General features: G+C 51.1%; 6 protein-coding genes and 1 non-coding gene across 7 annotated transcripts; 3 read left to right on the top strand and 4 right to left on the bottom strand.

The window, feature by feature from the left end:
- Positions 1-178: 178 nt before the first annotated feature.
- QC763_301410 (uncharacterized protein) lies at positions 179-1982 on the bottom strand (the record flags this gene model as incomplete). Its single annotated transcript, XM_062910604.1, has 2 exons — positions 179-568; positions 621-1982. 2 exons carry the CDS (start codon positions 1980-1982, stop codon positions 179-181), a joined length of 1752 nt encoding a protein of 583 aa, XP_062766537.1.
- A 1355-nt stretch (positions 1983-3337) lies between these two features.
- Positions 3338-5341, top strand: QC763_0048330 (uncharacterized protein; the record flags this gene model as incomplete). Its single annotated transcript, XM_062905723.1, has 2 exons — positions 3338-4229; positions 4557-5341. The coding sequence occupies 2 exons, from the start codon at positions 3338-3340 to the stop codon at positions 5339-5341; spliced, it is 1677 nt and encodes a 558-aa protein (XP_062766538.1).
- A 497-nt stretch (positions 5342-5838) lies between these two features.
- On the top strand, positions 5839-6186 carry QC763_301433 (uncharacterized protein; the record flags this gene model as incomplete). The annotated part of the gene is made up of 1 exon (XM_062910605.1): positions 5839-6186. The coding sequence occupies one exon, from the start codon at positions 5839-5841 to the stop codon at positions 6184-6186; it is 348 nt and encodes a 115-aa protein (XP_062766539.1).
- Positions 6187-6489: 303 nt separating this feature from the next.
- QC763_0048350 (uncharacterized protein) lies at positions 6490-7324 on the bottom strand (the record flags this gene model as incomplete). The annotated part of the gene is made up of 3 exons (XM_062905724.1): positions 6490-6813; positions 6969-7218; positions 7320-7324. The coding sequence occupies 3 exons, from the start codon at positions 7322-7324 to the stop codon at positions 6490-6492; spliced, it is 579 nt and encodes a 192-aa protein (XP_062766540.1).
- A 37-nt stretch (positions 7325-7361) lies between these two features.
- On the bottom strand, positions 7362-8135 carry QC763_0048360 (uncharacterized protein; the record flags this gene model as incomplete). The annotated part of the gene is made up of 2 exons (XM_062905725.1): positions 7362-7546; positions 7574-8135. The coding sequence occupies 2 exons, from the start codon at positions 8133-8135 to the stop codon at positions 7362-7364; spliced, it is 747 nt and encodes a 248-aa protein (XP_062766541.1).
- A 1080-nt stretch (positions 8136-9215) lies between these two features.
- On the top strand, positions 9216-9301 carry QC763_0048370. Its single transcript has one exon. It is a non-coding gene; the product is annotated as a tRNA-Asp (tRNA).
- Positions 9302-9516: 215 nt separating this feature from the next.
- QC763_301440 (uncharacterized protein) lies at positions 9517-12262 on the bottom strand (the record flags this gene model as incomplete). The annotated part of the gene is made up of 2 exons (XM_062910606.1): positions 9517-11426; positions 11490-12262. 2 exons carry the CDS (start codon positions 12260-12262, stop codon positions 9704-9706), a joined length of 2496 nt encoding a protein of 831 aa, XP_062766542.1. The 3' UTR covers positions 9517-9703.
- Between the last annotated feature and the right edge of the window lie 590 nt (positions 12263-12852).

Consider the following 12852-nt stretch of genomic DNA (forward strand, 5'->3'; position numbering starts at 1 on the left):
TGCAGGTTATGAAGGTAACACAACGACGTGCACATTTTCCCCTTATCCGTACAGTGATTATACTCTGCAGAACATCAGTGGGAATAATAATTAAGATTACACATTAACTACGGTATTAAACCAGCCATGCTAAATACGTCTCGGTCATCATCTCATACACACCCATCCTCCTTTGCCCTCATGCACATATCGTTGCGCCGATATGTTGAGCTCCGTGCTCATGTCGATGCCGAAACCCTGAATATCCTATCTCGCTACTTGGAAGTCCCGAAATACGACGATGAGGCGTCCCATGGTCCTCGCTTGTCACCTTGGAAGCCAAGTTCTCTGCAAATGGCGATCGTTTCCGGAGCTCTGGTCCGTAGTAGTAGATGGCGTAGACGGCGCAGACAAGGAAAAGCGAGATGCAGAACAGGATGGTGCTCGCAATCTCTAGGTGTTTCGAACCTCCGATATTTGTGTAGAAGGGCGTCGCCGGTACTGTGAGAACGCCTGCCAAGAAGTCCCGGGACCAACCATTCCCGCCCGTCGCCGAAGCTGAATACGGCCCGTACGCGCAGATCATGTACTGTAGTGTGGTCAGCATATTGGACTCTGGGACAAAGCAATGTGCAACTTGCATCAATCGTGGCCATGTATATGGAGTAGTTGGCAATGCCAATGATGGCAGATCCGACCATGGTTCCAATCCAGTGCACCGGCGGGCCTCCAGATGTCCAGGCAAATATGATTAGACCAAGTGGCAGACATGGTGCCGTATAGAGCAGCCACCACAACCTCGATTCATACTGGGCGTGTTCATCGCCAGGCTTGAGTGCTCTTTCCTTTCTGTTTCGTTGGATGGCTGGGATAAACGAGATCCAGGCAATGATGTAACCAATGCCAATAGGAACAAACGCCAGCCCGATGTCCACAGCCGAAAACCCCCATTGTCTGTAGACCAGCACAAATGATTGGATCTGCATGAAGATCAGGGCGTCCGAGAATCCAGAGAGCAAGGACAGCGTGAGAACGATAGGCTCAGTAAGAAACATCCGGAATGGGCGCACCCATGTCCAGATTAGCTCCTTGAAGGTAAAGCGCTGCCAGAAAGGCTCGATCTCGTTGGGCCCGTAGAGGTTGGGCGACTGTCCAGACTTGCGACGTTTCTGAGCAATCCTGTCCAGCAGGATGGTCGTTCTAGTTTCTGGCACAAAGATCAGATGCAGAAGTTGAACAAACACGCCGAAGATTAGCTGAATCCAAATGGTCCATCTCCAGGGCAGATATTCTTCAACAAACCCGCCAATGATAGGCCCCAGGATAGAGCCGCCGACAGAGGAAAACACAATGTAGGCGACGGCGCACTGTTGCTCATTCGGTTCGAAGATGTCTGCAATCATTCCCAAGGTCACACTTCCGCCAGCGGAAGATAAACCTCCTAGTGCACGACCGACCATGAGGGAGGCAAAGTTTGGTGCCAGGGCAACCGGAAGACACCAGATATTGACCAGCCCGAGGGATAGCTGGAGGATAAGCTTTCGTCCGAATTCTTCCGACCATGGTGCCCAAAGCTCGCACCCGAAGGCGTAAGTGATGAGGAAAACTGCAGCTCCAGCACGAGCTGCCTGGGCGCTGACCCCAAACTCCTGCGATATCCCGTCGATTCCATTCGAGTAAAGTGAGGTGTTGAAGTTCATGGAGGTCTGCACCAGAAAAATGATGGTGAGGATGGTCCATTTCTTCCTCGTTGGGAAACAAAATCCCAACTCTTTCCATGCATCTTCCTCCTTCAGCTCGATCTTGTCTGTTGGAGGAGCGTCGGTTGCGGAGAATTGGCGAGCGGGTGCGACTGTCTTGCTGGGCGGAACAGCGCCGGTTATCTCGTCATGGCTGGTATCTGGTCGGTCTGGAGTAGACGCTTCGGGGTCAGTTTGGTCGGAATCCGCATGGGTTTGCTTCTCTGGATCCTCTCCAAGACGGCCATTCGATATTTGCGACATGACGTCACCGGACGAGTATTCAGGGGTATGTAAGGGTCCTATTGATCCCGTAGGGATAACGAGTAACAACTGGAAAAGGAAGAAGGAAACGAAGTGAAAGTCCCTGCATTCAGAAATGTCATGGGGGAGAGGAATTCCAGAACGAATATACGTTCTGCCTATGAAGGCGAACAGCATCACTTGATGACATCGGTTTGCGAAGTCTTGGGCGGAACGCCATCACACATCACACGAGCTGCCAAAAGCTCCGTCGCTTTCCAGAAGAACCCGATCATGAATCGCGCTGCGTTGAATGTTGTTCCTGGAAGAACGAAACAGGCCACGCAAGCCGCACACCTGTTTATGACCCCGAAGAGGGGCAAAACGACGCGCAGGGACCTTGGGTGCGGATGGTTTTCGCGACGGTGGAAGCCAAGTAGAAGGACCGGGAGCAGGGAGGAAAGCAGCGGTGGGGAGGCGTTCAATTTGCCGCTGAAGGGTATAAGAAGTAAGCCAGATAATGAAGAGAATTCAGGATTACAACACTCCATACTTGAAGTATGAGAGGCAAATAACTGTGCAATATCGGCTGTCTTGTGACATTTCGAGTTTGGGTCGACGTTGGATCTCGAGAGATAAAAAGCGTTGCTAAGCCTATGCCAAGATAGCCGCCGATTGGTGGTGGGGTCACGCTAGCGGGCAGGGGACCCGGAGATCCACAGCGTCCACCTTCCTGTTCTCCACATTTCACTTCACATCATGGGCTTCAATGACCCAGTCCTTGAGATATATGTCCGAATGTAGCTCGCAAATTGCACTCCTTCGCTTTATCTATGCCCCACGAGCGAGCGAGTCAACTACGTGTAAGCCTGGCAGGGCACTCAACGTCGGGCGAGTGTTCAAGAGCGAGCCGACAGAGTCGGTGTCGGCATTCTGATGTCCCGCTGCAGGCTGACCAACGGCAGTATCGCCAGTCAGGTCGGACACGAGTAACTGTTGTCGGATCCGATCTGGGGCTCAAATGATAGAGTAAGTAGAGGGATACGGCTAGGTAGGTACCTGGGTCATAAAAGTAACCGTATCGCCGGTTGCAGCAACTGGACTTCCCCAAACACCGACTCCGAAACGTGCGCCCTAAATATATTAGCCAGAGAGAACTTGACGGGCCCAAAACAGTGATCGTCTATTCTCTGGTCTCGGTGTTCCGGACCAGCTCCAGGGCAACTGACAGTCCCAGAGGTCTTATTTAATCAAACCACCATCAGATCGACTTGCCCTTCAACATGCCCCCCATCAACAACCTATTCCGGCCCTTTTTTGCCCAAAACAGCAGGCTTCTCTGTCAACCCTTCTCGACACCTAGACGCGCCGAAGTAATGACGACCCAGGTCGCTTTCGCAGCCGCCGCTGTTGGCATTGGCGCCTATGTGTACATGAGAAGCGGTGCTACTGCAGCTCCCGCCACGTCGGCCACGAGTGCCAACAGCGACACCACAAAGCCATACTTCAGCGGCTTCGGATTCCGCACCCTCAAGCTGCACAGCTCCGAGGTCGTCAACCACAACACTAAGAAGCTCCGCTTTGAGCTTCCAGATCCGAATCAGTCGAGCGGCCTCACCCTCAGCTCCGCTCTCTTGACTGTCTCTTTTCCCCCTACGAACGGCCGGTGGACTCCCGTGATCCGGCCTTACACACCCACCAACCCTCTGGACGAGCCCGGGTTTGTCGAGTTGACGGTCAAGCTCTACCCCGACGGAAAACAAAGCGGATACTTGCACTCCCTCAAGCCTGGCGACATCATCTCCTGCCTTCGGATACCCGAATATGTCTGGCAGCCCAACAAGCACGATCATGTCGCTCTGATTGCAGGTGGAGCTGGCATCACGCCCATGTACCAGCTCATCCAGGGCATCTTGGCCAACCCCGAGGACAATACCAGGATCACTCTCGTTTGGGGTGTTAACGGTGACAGGGATATATTCCTCAAGAAGGAGTTTGCCGAACTGCAGTCAAAGTACCCAGGGAGATTTAGAGCCGAGTATGTTGTTTCCCAGCCAGAGGCCGGCTCGACGCATCGCAAGGGATATGTGAACGGGAAAGTACTTGAGGAACTCGGACTGGGCGCCAATGAGGCGAAGAACAAGAGCATCAAGGTCATGATTTGTGGGCCGCCGGCGATGGAAAAGGCATTGAAGGGGGGCAAAGGCCCGTTTGCCAACAAAACTGGCGTTCTCCACGAGCTGGGCTACAAGCCTGATCAGATTTACAGTTTTTGAGTGCGGGAATGACTGAGGGTGCTGAGTGTATGATTATAGGCTAGGGAATACCAGGTTCTGATTTACACATCAAATTCATAGACGATTGTTGAAATCAGTTGTGCAAGAATTGACACAGTGCTGTAGGCCTCACCCAGCACCAAGGCCAGATCGCTCCTTCTTCACAAATCTGATCGTTCCACCTTTTGTTGCTGCCAGCCTTCACTCTTGTCAAGATTCAACCCAAGTGTTTTCCAGTTTTTGTTGCTGGCGCCATTCATCCTCTTGGTTTTTCCACCTTGGGCCTTCACTTTACCTATGTTATCTACATCCATTTTAGCCCGCTTGAAATCTTCACCATACGGCACCGATTATCCATCACGACTATCCATCAAACTGCCGTGTCACATGCCTTTTCGACTTCCCCTCAAGCATCTTCCCTCGCGATACCTCTCTATCGCTCCCGAATTTGCCAACCGCCTCAAGACCATCAACCTAGAAGTCGAACGGAAAGTCCCATGCCTCGCCATTCCCACTCTGAGCGACCCTTCGCTCTGGTCCAACCCCGCCTTCATTTCTGTTGATCCTCTTCCGTTCAAAATCTTCCACGATGTTTACTACGACAACAATGATACCTTGAGCTCCCACGGTCTCTGGGTTCGGCAGAGAAATGGTGTGTGGCAGGCCAAGGTCAACCCATCAGTCAGGAGAGGACGGGCAAACACAAGATTCGAAGAGTTACGGATAAAATCTGATATCCAAAAGGCTGTCGAGGCTATCACCAGAGTGGAGGCGCAAGCCACAGCCAATTTCGGGCTGAACAAAATGGCTGACTTTACAACCTACCGAGAAGGGTGGAGAGTGGATGGCGACTTTATGGTTGTGAGAGACAATACTAGCTTCGGGTGGGGCATCGTTGAAATTGAGCTGGAGGAACAGATAAAGTGTGTGGGGGGAGAGGAAGTCGATGAGAAGTGGAAGGAGAGGAAGATGGAGGAGATGGATAGGAGAATCGAGATGTTCATGGAGAAGTATAGCTGGGCATGGGGTAAAGGGCAGGTGAAGGGGAATCTGAGTGCTTACTTGGACATGACGAGGGGAATCAGAAGTGGAAGGGTGAGGTAGTGTCGTACAGTCACCTCAAGATAAAGAGCATGTGCCAGGCATTCAAGGTCGCGGAAGCTTGATGATAGCCATCCAGATAGAGTTTTGCTTCGAAGAATCATCGTTCTGTGTGACCGCAATCCTCTATCTCGGGTGGCATAACCTTAAGTGGAAATTGCTTTTTAAAATGTGAGAGCATAAAAGTCACCAGACCGCAAAGTTGGAAGCACTCCCACAACCTTATATAACCAGCTCTTTTTCCTAAGCCCCATATAACCATCCTCTTTTCTCAAGACCCTTTTTCTTTTCTCCCACGCCACACATCACACTGGTACAATGGAGAAACAAGCCTGTCATTTTAGAGTGCTCACCACAAGACCACAACCTCACCACACCACCAAAATCCCATCACAATACCAAAATCCTCACTCCAGTACCAACCAACGCATAATATCTGCCACACCTCAGCCAATCCCCGCAACTACCTACGCCAAAGACGAGCATCAACCCCATCAAAGATGTGCCAATACATCACCCGACTCTACCCCTGCGGGTATCAGTCTCCCATCATGATGCTCCGCTCGTGCGACTCAGACTGGAAGCCGGCCGGCACTCCCCGGAAGCCGCGTTGCCCTCTGGTGGAAAAGTACACCCAGTTCTTCAAGTCCAACCTCGAGAAGATCAAGATGAAGGACAGCAATGGCTGGGACGGCAAGGGCGTGTTTTGCGAGGGATATGACAGGGATGAGTGCAAGATCCGTAGGGCTTGTTTTGCGAACCCCAAGGGTCCGGATTATTCGACCCGGCTGGAGGTCTATAGAGAGGTGAAGAAGATACTTTTGGGAGAAGGAGAGGAGGAGAACTAGGAGTGGATATCAAGAAGGGAATTAAGAGGGGGGGGAATTGGTTACACAGGAATAGGAGAAGTAAAGGGGGATGTTAGGAGAGAATGAAAGGGGAAAAGAACTGGCTGCGGGGGAGAAGAGTCTGGTGTTTTGGTGATGGCGGTAATGCGTTTATGTAGTTGCTATGTATTCGGCTTGGAGTGGGTAAGTAAGCAGGGGTTTTTATGTCAGTAAGGTTGGCTTCTACACATGCTTTCTGGTAAATGTTTATGATTTGCAGTAACGAGGAAACACATGAATCATAGATCGACCCTAATATAGTTATCATGCAACCCGATATCCATCCCTCAGCTCTGGCGGAACCTGAAATGCCCCATAGAACGCCACTCGGCCCTCTTCCAGCCTCTTGTACAGCTTTTCACCCTCAAGATCATATCTTTGCACGTCAGATGCCACCTGCACAAAGGAAGAAAACCCAGCCACCTTGGTTATTTTCCCGGTCTTGTCTGGCATGTCCTCTACCACACAAACTGGTGTTCCGCTTTGACCAAACACTCTAGTGTTGGCAGGTTGCCCGAACTCGATAGAAGATCGATCTGGCAACCAGGTTTTTCCAAGTGGTTGGGTCATCGCTTGGATCAGCGGGAGCTTTAGACAAGAGGTTTCTGAAAGATCGGCTGGGCCTGCTCTGTTGGTGGACGCGGAAGATGCCTTGGCCAACCATCTGTGTAGCTAGAGTTGTATACCCAGTGATGGAGGTAAGTATCAGGTACCTGGTATCTTAGATAAAGGGACGTACGTACCTGACATCGACTATCTACTACTCCAATGCTCTTGGCTTCATCTTCAATCAAGCTGTCATCCAAGAGAGCGAGCTTGCTTGAGTTGTGCTTGATTCCTGGCCATTTGTCTTGTGACAGCCATTGGAGTGACAACTTCGGCTTGGATGAGTTAGCTGCTGGTTTCAATGCAGTCCAGCCGATGGTATCCACCAAGCTGACATCGTGGGTGAAGCCCGAGGGGAAGGTTTGCTGAGGAGAAGGGTCGAAGGCCCTTGTAACTTTCCCCAGCTAAGTAGGTAGGTACATATTCCAAGGTTAGCCAATGCCTTGAAGCTTTTCAGATGCGCAGTTTAAAGATACGCTTACTCTTACCTCATGACCGTGTTTTTCAGAAGCAATTTGGATGTTGGAAGCTCAATCAGGTGTTGCTGCACCTGATTTGGCCGTTACCGCCGTCATGGCAAGTGTATCAGTTGATACGGTGATGTATATTTTAGTCTGGTCTGCTTCAGGAATCACAAGGACCTCAAGCTTCCCTTCAAGCCGGTCTTTGGATTTGCTTTCACTGGGAGAAATCCGTACAATACTCCCAAACACCGCTTTGAAAGACAGTGTCAGAGGCTAACCTACCACATCGGTTGCGGCAGGTTGGTTGGCTGTAGATGGCTGGCGTCCGATTGTAGTTGTTGAAGATCCCCCTGTCAGGTGTACTGGTGTTGACTCTGCTCTGTCAGCAGTTGGGTAGAAAGACTCTCGGATGAAGTTGACTTTGAATCCCCCAAACTCAGCAGGGTACTTGTGCAGCTCCTCCTGGTAGTCAAAGTCCTCTGGGACAATGACCTGCAGCTGGTGGTTGATGAGATGATAAAAGCCAATAGCGTGGGTTAACAAGTTTAGAATCTCCTCGACGGTCTCATTTGCCAGCGGCCTGATTGGTGAGATGACGATGGAGTGCGGATCTGGAGGTTGAGACATCAGGGGTAAAAGCGGATGATGGAACCGAACTGGGATGACGACGGGAACCTTATCCACCGACAGGGGTACTGACCCCGAGTCGGGGTCAGTTACAGTATCTGGAGGTGTGCATGTCCAGTAGGCGTTAACGGGGTCCTTTTTGCTAGGCTCAAGATCTTCTTGCAGTGCATCCGGCAGCTGCTGTAGACTCAAGTGGTCCCCCATCTCTACCATGGTCTTGGATTGTCTCCTGGACCGGCTTTGCTTGACCTTGCCTGCGTATAATTCAGGCTCTGGAGTCCGTCTCTTGGCTTTGGTAGACCCTAGGGCCTCAGGAATCTCAAGCGCATTTTGCTTTATATTCTCGTTCTTTCTGTTTGGTTTGAGACCTCCAAACTAAGAGTATCTTGGTGAATGGAACCAGTGGGAGAAAACTGAAACGTCGCGGATAACTCGTTTTTGCGCTCTTTTAGGATCGTCCGAAGTCTTCAGAATACCGTCCCAAGTCCTCCATGGCTTTGCACCACACTGACTTTTTTAGGCACAACAGGAGTGTTTTGCCGATTTGGTGGCGGTAATGATTTGCTGGAATTGGCGAGCCATGGATGAGCCAGGCATTGTCTTATCGTAAATCTCTTTTCAGGATTGACAATCAAGATAAAGTCAATCAGACCCACCAAAGCCGTTAGTCTGCTGAGGGCACAAATCGCGAAAGTCGCGACTTACAGGCTGGGTCACTGATTGGATCCCAATACGGTGACTGATACTCAAAGCGACCACCCAAAATCTGTTGATTCAAGTAGTAGGGAAAGTCCTTACTACATGAGATCCTCAGATACGGGAGGTAACCACAAAGACAAATATTCAAGACCACCCCGAGCGCCCAAATGTCAACTGTTTTGCCGTGGAGCTTTTGGGTGATATTTAGGGATAGAAGGGATACAGTGCAGTACTGGAATTTTCTGTACGTCAAACCTGAATCATGCAGGGAACAGAGTTTTTGGATTACGTGCTATCATCGACCGGTATAACACAGATTGGGTAGCATGACTTTGGTCTTGACCCTTGTTCAAGTGATACTCGGTGCGGCGCAGGTAGTAGGGTCGTTCGCCCCCATCACAGGGGACTGACCGGACGAAGCTAGGGCAATGAGCCCTTATTAACTTCAGATGTGGTTATTGAAATATCCAAAGCAAAAGTTCGGAGTTGTGTGTATAAGATAAACAGTTCTATCCTCAGGGGCTCAGGGGTCAAAAAGTCTCCACCCTGATACCCACCCAGCCTGGGGTGGATAACAAAAATGATGGTTATGGTCTCTCCCGCCGGGAATTGAACCCGGGTCTCGAGCGTTGACATTTGAAGCTGACAAGCTCACATACTGACCACTATACTACGGAAGATTTGCAGGTGTTGGCACCTGTCGTAGCTTACATTTCGAGAGTGAAATGTGTATTTATCACTGTCGGACTGTACGACCTACGAAAACGGGCGTGGGTTTGTGTACATACAGCGAGTTCCTCCATGCGCGGCGAATTGGTCCGAATGCATCATTTTAAAATACGAAATCGGGTCAGCCCATCGTGTTGATTACCTCAAACTTCACAGTTCGACGAGGATGCTTTCTCTTAGACGCTCTCTTTGCATAAGGTACCTATGTAACCCAGCACCGTCAACTTGTCGATTCCTCCAACCATTAATCAGCACTTCCCTTCCATGATGTCAACCATGATATGAACCAAATGCAACCTCGCTATGATCAACCCTGATAAAAAATGGAAAACAGAAAGAAAGCAAACAAGCAACTAAGAATGCTCCCAAATCTTGAACGAAAATGGGCTACTCTTCGGCCTCCCCCTTTCAGGGCCAAACGTTTCTCTTCTCGTCCTCTCAAGCACCTCTGGCGGCGCAAACCCATAATACACCCTCCCATTCCCAACAGTTGAGGCCCCGGTCGAATTGGCCGTAGTTGGCCTGTTCGACAACCCTGTCCCAATCTGTGGCGTGCCGACGCTCTCCCGATCAGAGATAACCCCATACCCCAGCCTGGTCTCCTTGATCTCCCACGGCACCTCGCCCCATTTGCTTGTCTTCCACGGCAGTTCCTCCAGGCAAGGAGCTCTGGTCGCTGCTATAACAGAGGAGACTTTGACATCCCTGACATGGTAGTTGTTCTGCGCCAGGGCCGCGGTTCCCAAGCCGACGCAGATGATGGTAGCCAAGATGGCAATCGAATAGGCTATCCACAGATCGCGCTGGACATACAGGTACGAGTTTGCGATGCGGGTTTTCACGCAGGGGTATTTCGGACTGGTGTCGTCTTCAGGTGATTCGGAAGCTGTCACGCCGGAGCGGGTCTGGGGTTCCGCAGCCCATGATACTATCATGAATTGCGGGTTGGAGAGCAGCGAGAGGGTGATGTTCTCGTAAAACTCCTGAACAGCGTCCATGAGGTTCGGAACGGCGAGAAAAGTAGCCTTGTCGATGAGCCGAGTCTGGGTAGCATCTGTGGTCGGATTCGGGAACGGGATGTAATGAATCTTGCCTTTTAGAAACTGACGAAAACCCAGACCTAGGGAATGGTACGCGGCTGATAGCCGGTAGAGCTCGTAGTCCGGATATGGAAGAATATAATTTTTCTTAGGCTGGGCAGTCGTAGTGTCATTGGTGCCATCCGAAAGAGTGCTGTTAGCAGTCTCCAGTTTGGTATCGATGATGGGCTTCAAGTGCTCTTTTTGGATGACTTTAGTCGACTGGGAGGAGAAAGTATGATTAAACTGAACAGTATACCGGGTTACGTAGTGTTCACATCGAAATATGACTGGTTCGTACCCGGACTGGAAATCAGCGTTGTCCTTTTTGGATGGCGGCAGAGCGTCGTTTGGCCTTGTGCGAACCGAGTGTCCTATCCAAAGGACAGGCTCTGTGCGGAGGGCACCCAAATGTCTCGGAAATGGCTTTTTAAGGGGCACGCCCCCTTCCAGTGTGTCAACCTGCGGTCTGGCATATTCGCCAGCCATAACATCGGCAATGTAGGCATAATCTCCTTTTGGGATCAGATCAGAGGAATCAAAAGGTGCTCCTCGATCTCGAAGGGCTTTGTTATCCATATTCAGGCCTCGACCTAGTTCATCACATTTGTAACCTGGTGCCTCAAAGGTGATAACATAGCTGCAATTCCACCCCCTTCCGCAAGTGTCAAGAGCCACATTTTCTCGAGGCACGACATTTCCGGAGTAGGCGGTTTGCTTTGTCACCAAATCAGCAGGCTGGCTAATGCCATCCCAGTAGTCGTAGAAAGTCTGGTTGTAGGGCTCGAAGACCTCCGACGAGTTGGTCAGTGTGCAATTCCAAAGCGAGAGCGAGAAACCGGGGTAGCCATAGAGTCGATCAGCCAGCCGCCAGTTCTTTTTGCGTTCGGTGTCGAAATTGAGTGTCCGCACAGTGCTACACTCGGCCTGCTTTGCTTCTTCTCGAAGCTCGACGGTGAGAGAGGAAGGAGTCAAGATGACGACGAGGGGAAACAGCCTTGCTCAGGGCGGCACACGGTCAGTTAAATCTTACACACATGGATTTTGAAGAGCGACTTACCACATAATAACTGCAAGGAAAATCACCACCTTGCTTTTCCTCCAGATCTCGGTGTTGAACAAGCCTGTCAAGTCTTGGCTGATGGCGAAGATTCCGTCGACGGTCTTGAGCCTCAAACGGCGCCTTCTCACTGTTACCCAGACCTGTTGCCGGTACGCAAAAAAAACGGCAGCGAAGAGGGATGCTTTAGAGGCATACGAAAGGAAGCCGCCGAACCTCATCATCTTCAACTGGTCATCCGCTGGCTTCCCGTTCAAGCTGACGTAGAAGGCATGATGGGAGCCTGCAAAGACGATACCAAGAAACAAGGCGGCATACATCACCCATGGTGCGTTGAGCCAGCTCCATGACCAACGTGGTGGTCGTAGCGGTGGCTTTTCTGGGCCATCCGGGGACAGGTCTCTGTTCTGATATTGAGAATAGAAGCCGGGCGTGTCGGGTATTCCGGCGTAATACTCGTTTTGGTGAAGACCATGGGGTATTTTGGTCTCATCATATGGGGGACTGCCAAAAGGGGAGGCTTGTCGAACTCGGCGGTAGTCTGTTGTCCCGCCTTGTTGATTTATACCCAGCCCAATGCCTGCTTGCGACCCATTCCTTTCTGTTCTCTGGAAAAAGGTTACACGTCGAGGAAGGGGAGGGGATGCTGGGGAAGAGGTCATTCCGGGAGTCGGCGCAATAGGGTCTGACAAGGTAGGGTCCTGTTGTTGGAGGCCATGATAGTCGGCATTTGTCGATTGCTGCTGACCGTATTGAAGTGTGTGAGAGGCCATCGCTTCTCAGCAAAAGCTGCAAACGTGCTATTCCTATTGCATTCGGGTGGCAAGGCGGGATGGGTTCGCTAGGTTTGCGGTGATGATGGCGTGTGTTAGTGCGTGGGTGAACATGGAGGCCCGACACCAGATGCACAGATTACTGCTTCCCAGACTTGAGATTTTGTGAAGAAATAAAACACCCAGGGGTACTCGGGTGCACGTCAGTTCTCGAGTCCCGGTATATAAGAGGAGCATGGGTGGCAGACAGGGTCAACTCTTGTCTCACCACGCTGAAGACGGGAAGCCATCAACTGCCAAGAACAGGGCTTGTGAAACAGAAGGTGCAAATGCTGGTCGCACTGCAGGCTGGGAATAACTCATGGGTCTGGCAGGATATAAAAGGGGGGGAACCTGACCAGTCGTGGGATTCTTCCGAGAAGGCGAGGAACAAACATGGGATGAATCCGCCCACAAAAGCCCAGAGGCCAACAGCACGAGCGAAGCGAACAAGTGCGGCAGTGCCGGCTTGGGCTGTTGACGATCAGACGTATCTCTCATTACTTACTGCACACACCTGACATTAAGCAACCGAGATCTGGACATTTCCG

This window comes from Podospora pseudopauciseta, chromosome 3 (genome assembly GCF_035222475.1).
Source record: "Podospora pseudopauciseta strain CBS 411.78 chromosome 3, whole genome shotgun sequence".
Lineage (NCBI taxonomy): Eukaryota > Fungi > Ascomycota > Sordariomycetes > Sordariales > Podosporaceae > Podospora > Podospora pseudopauciseta.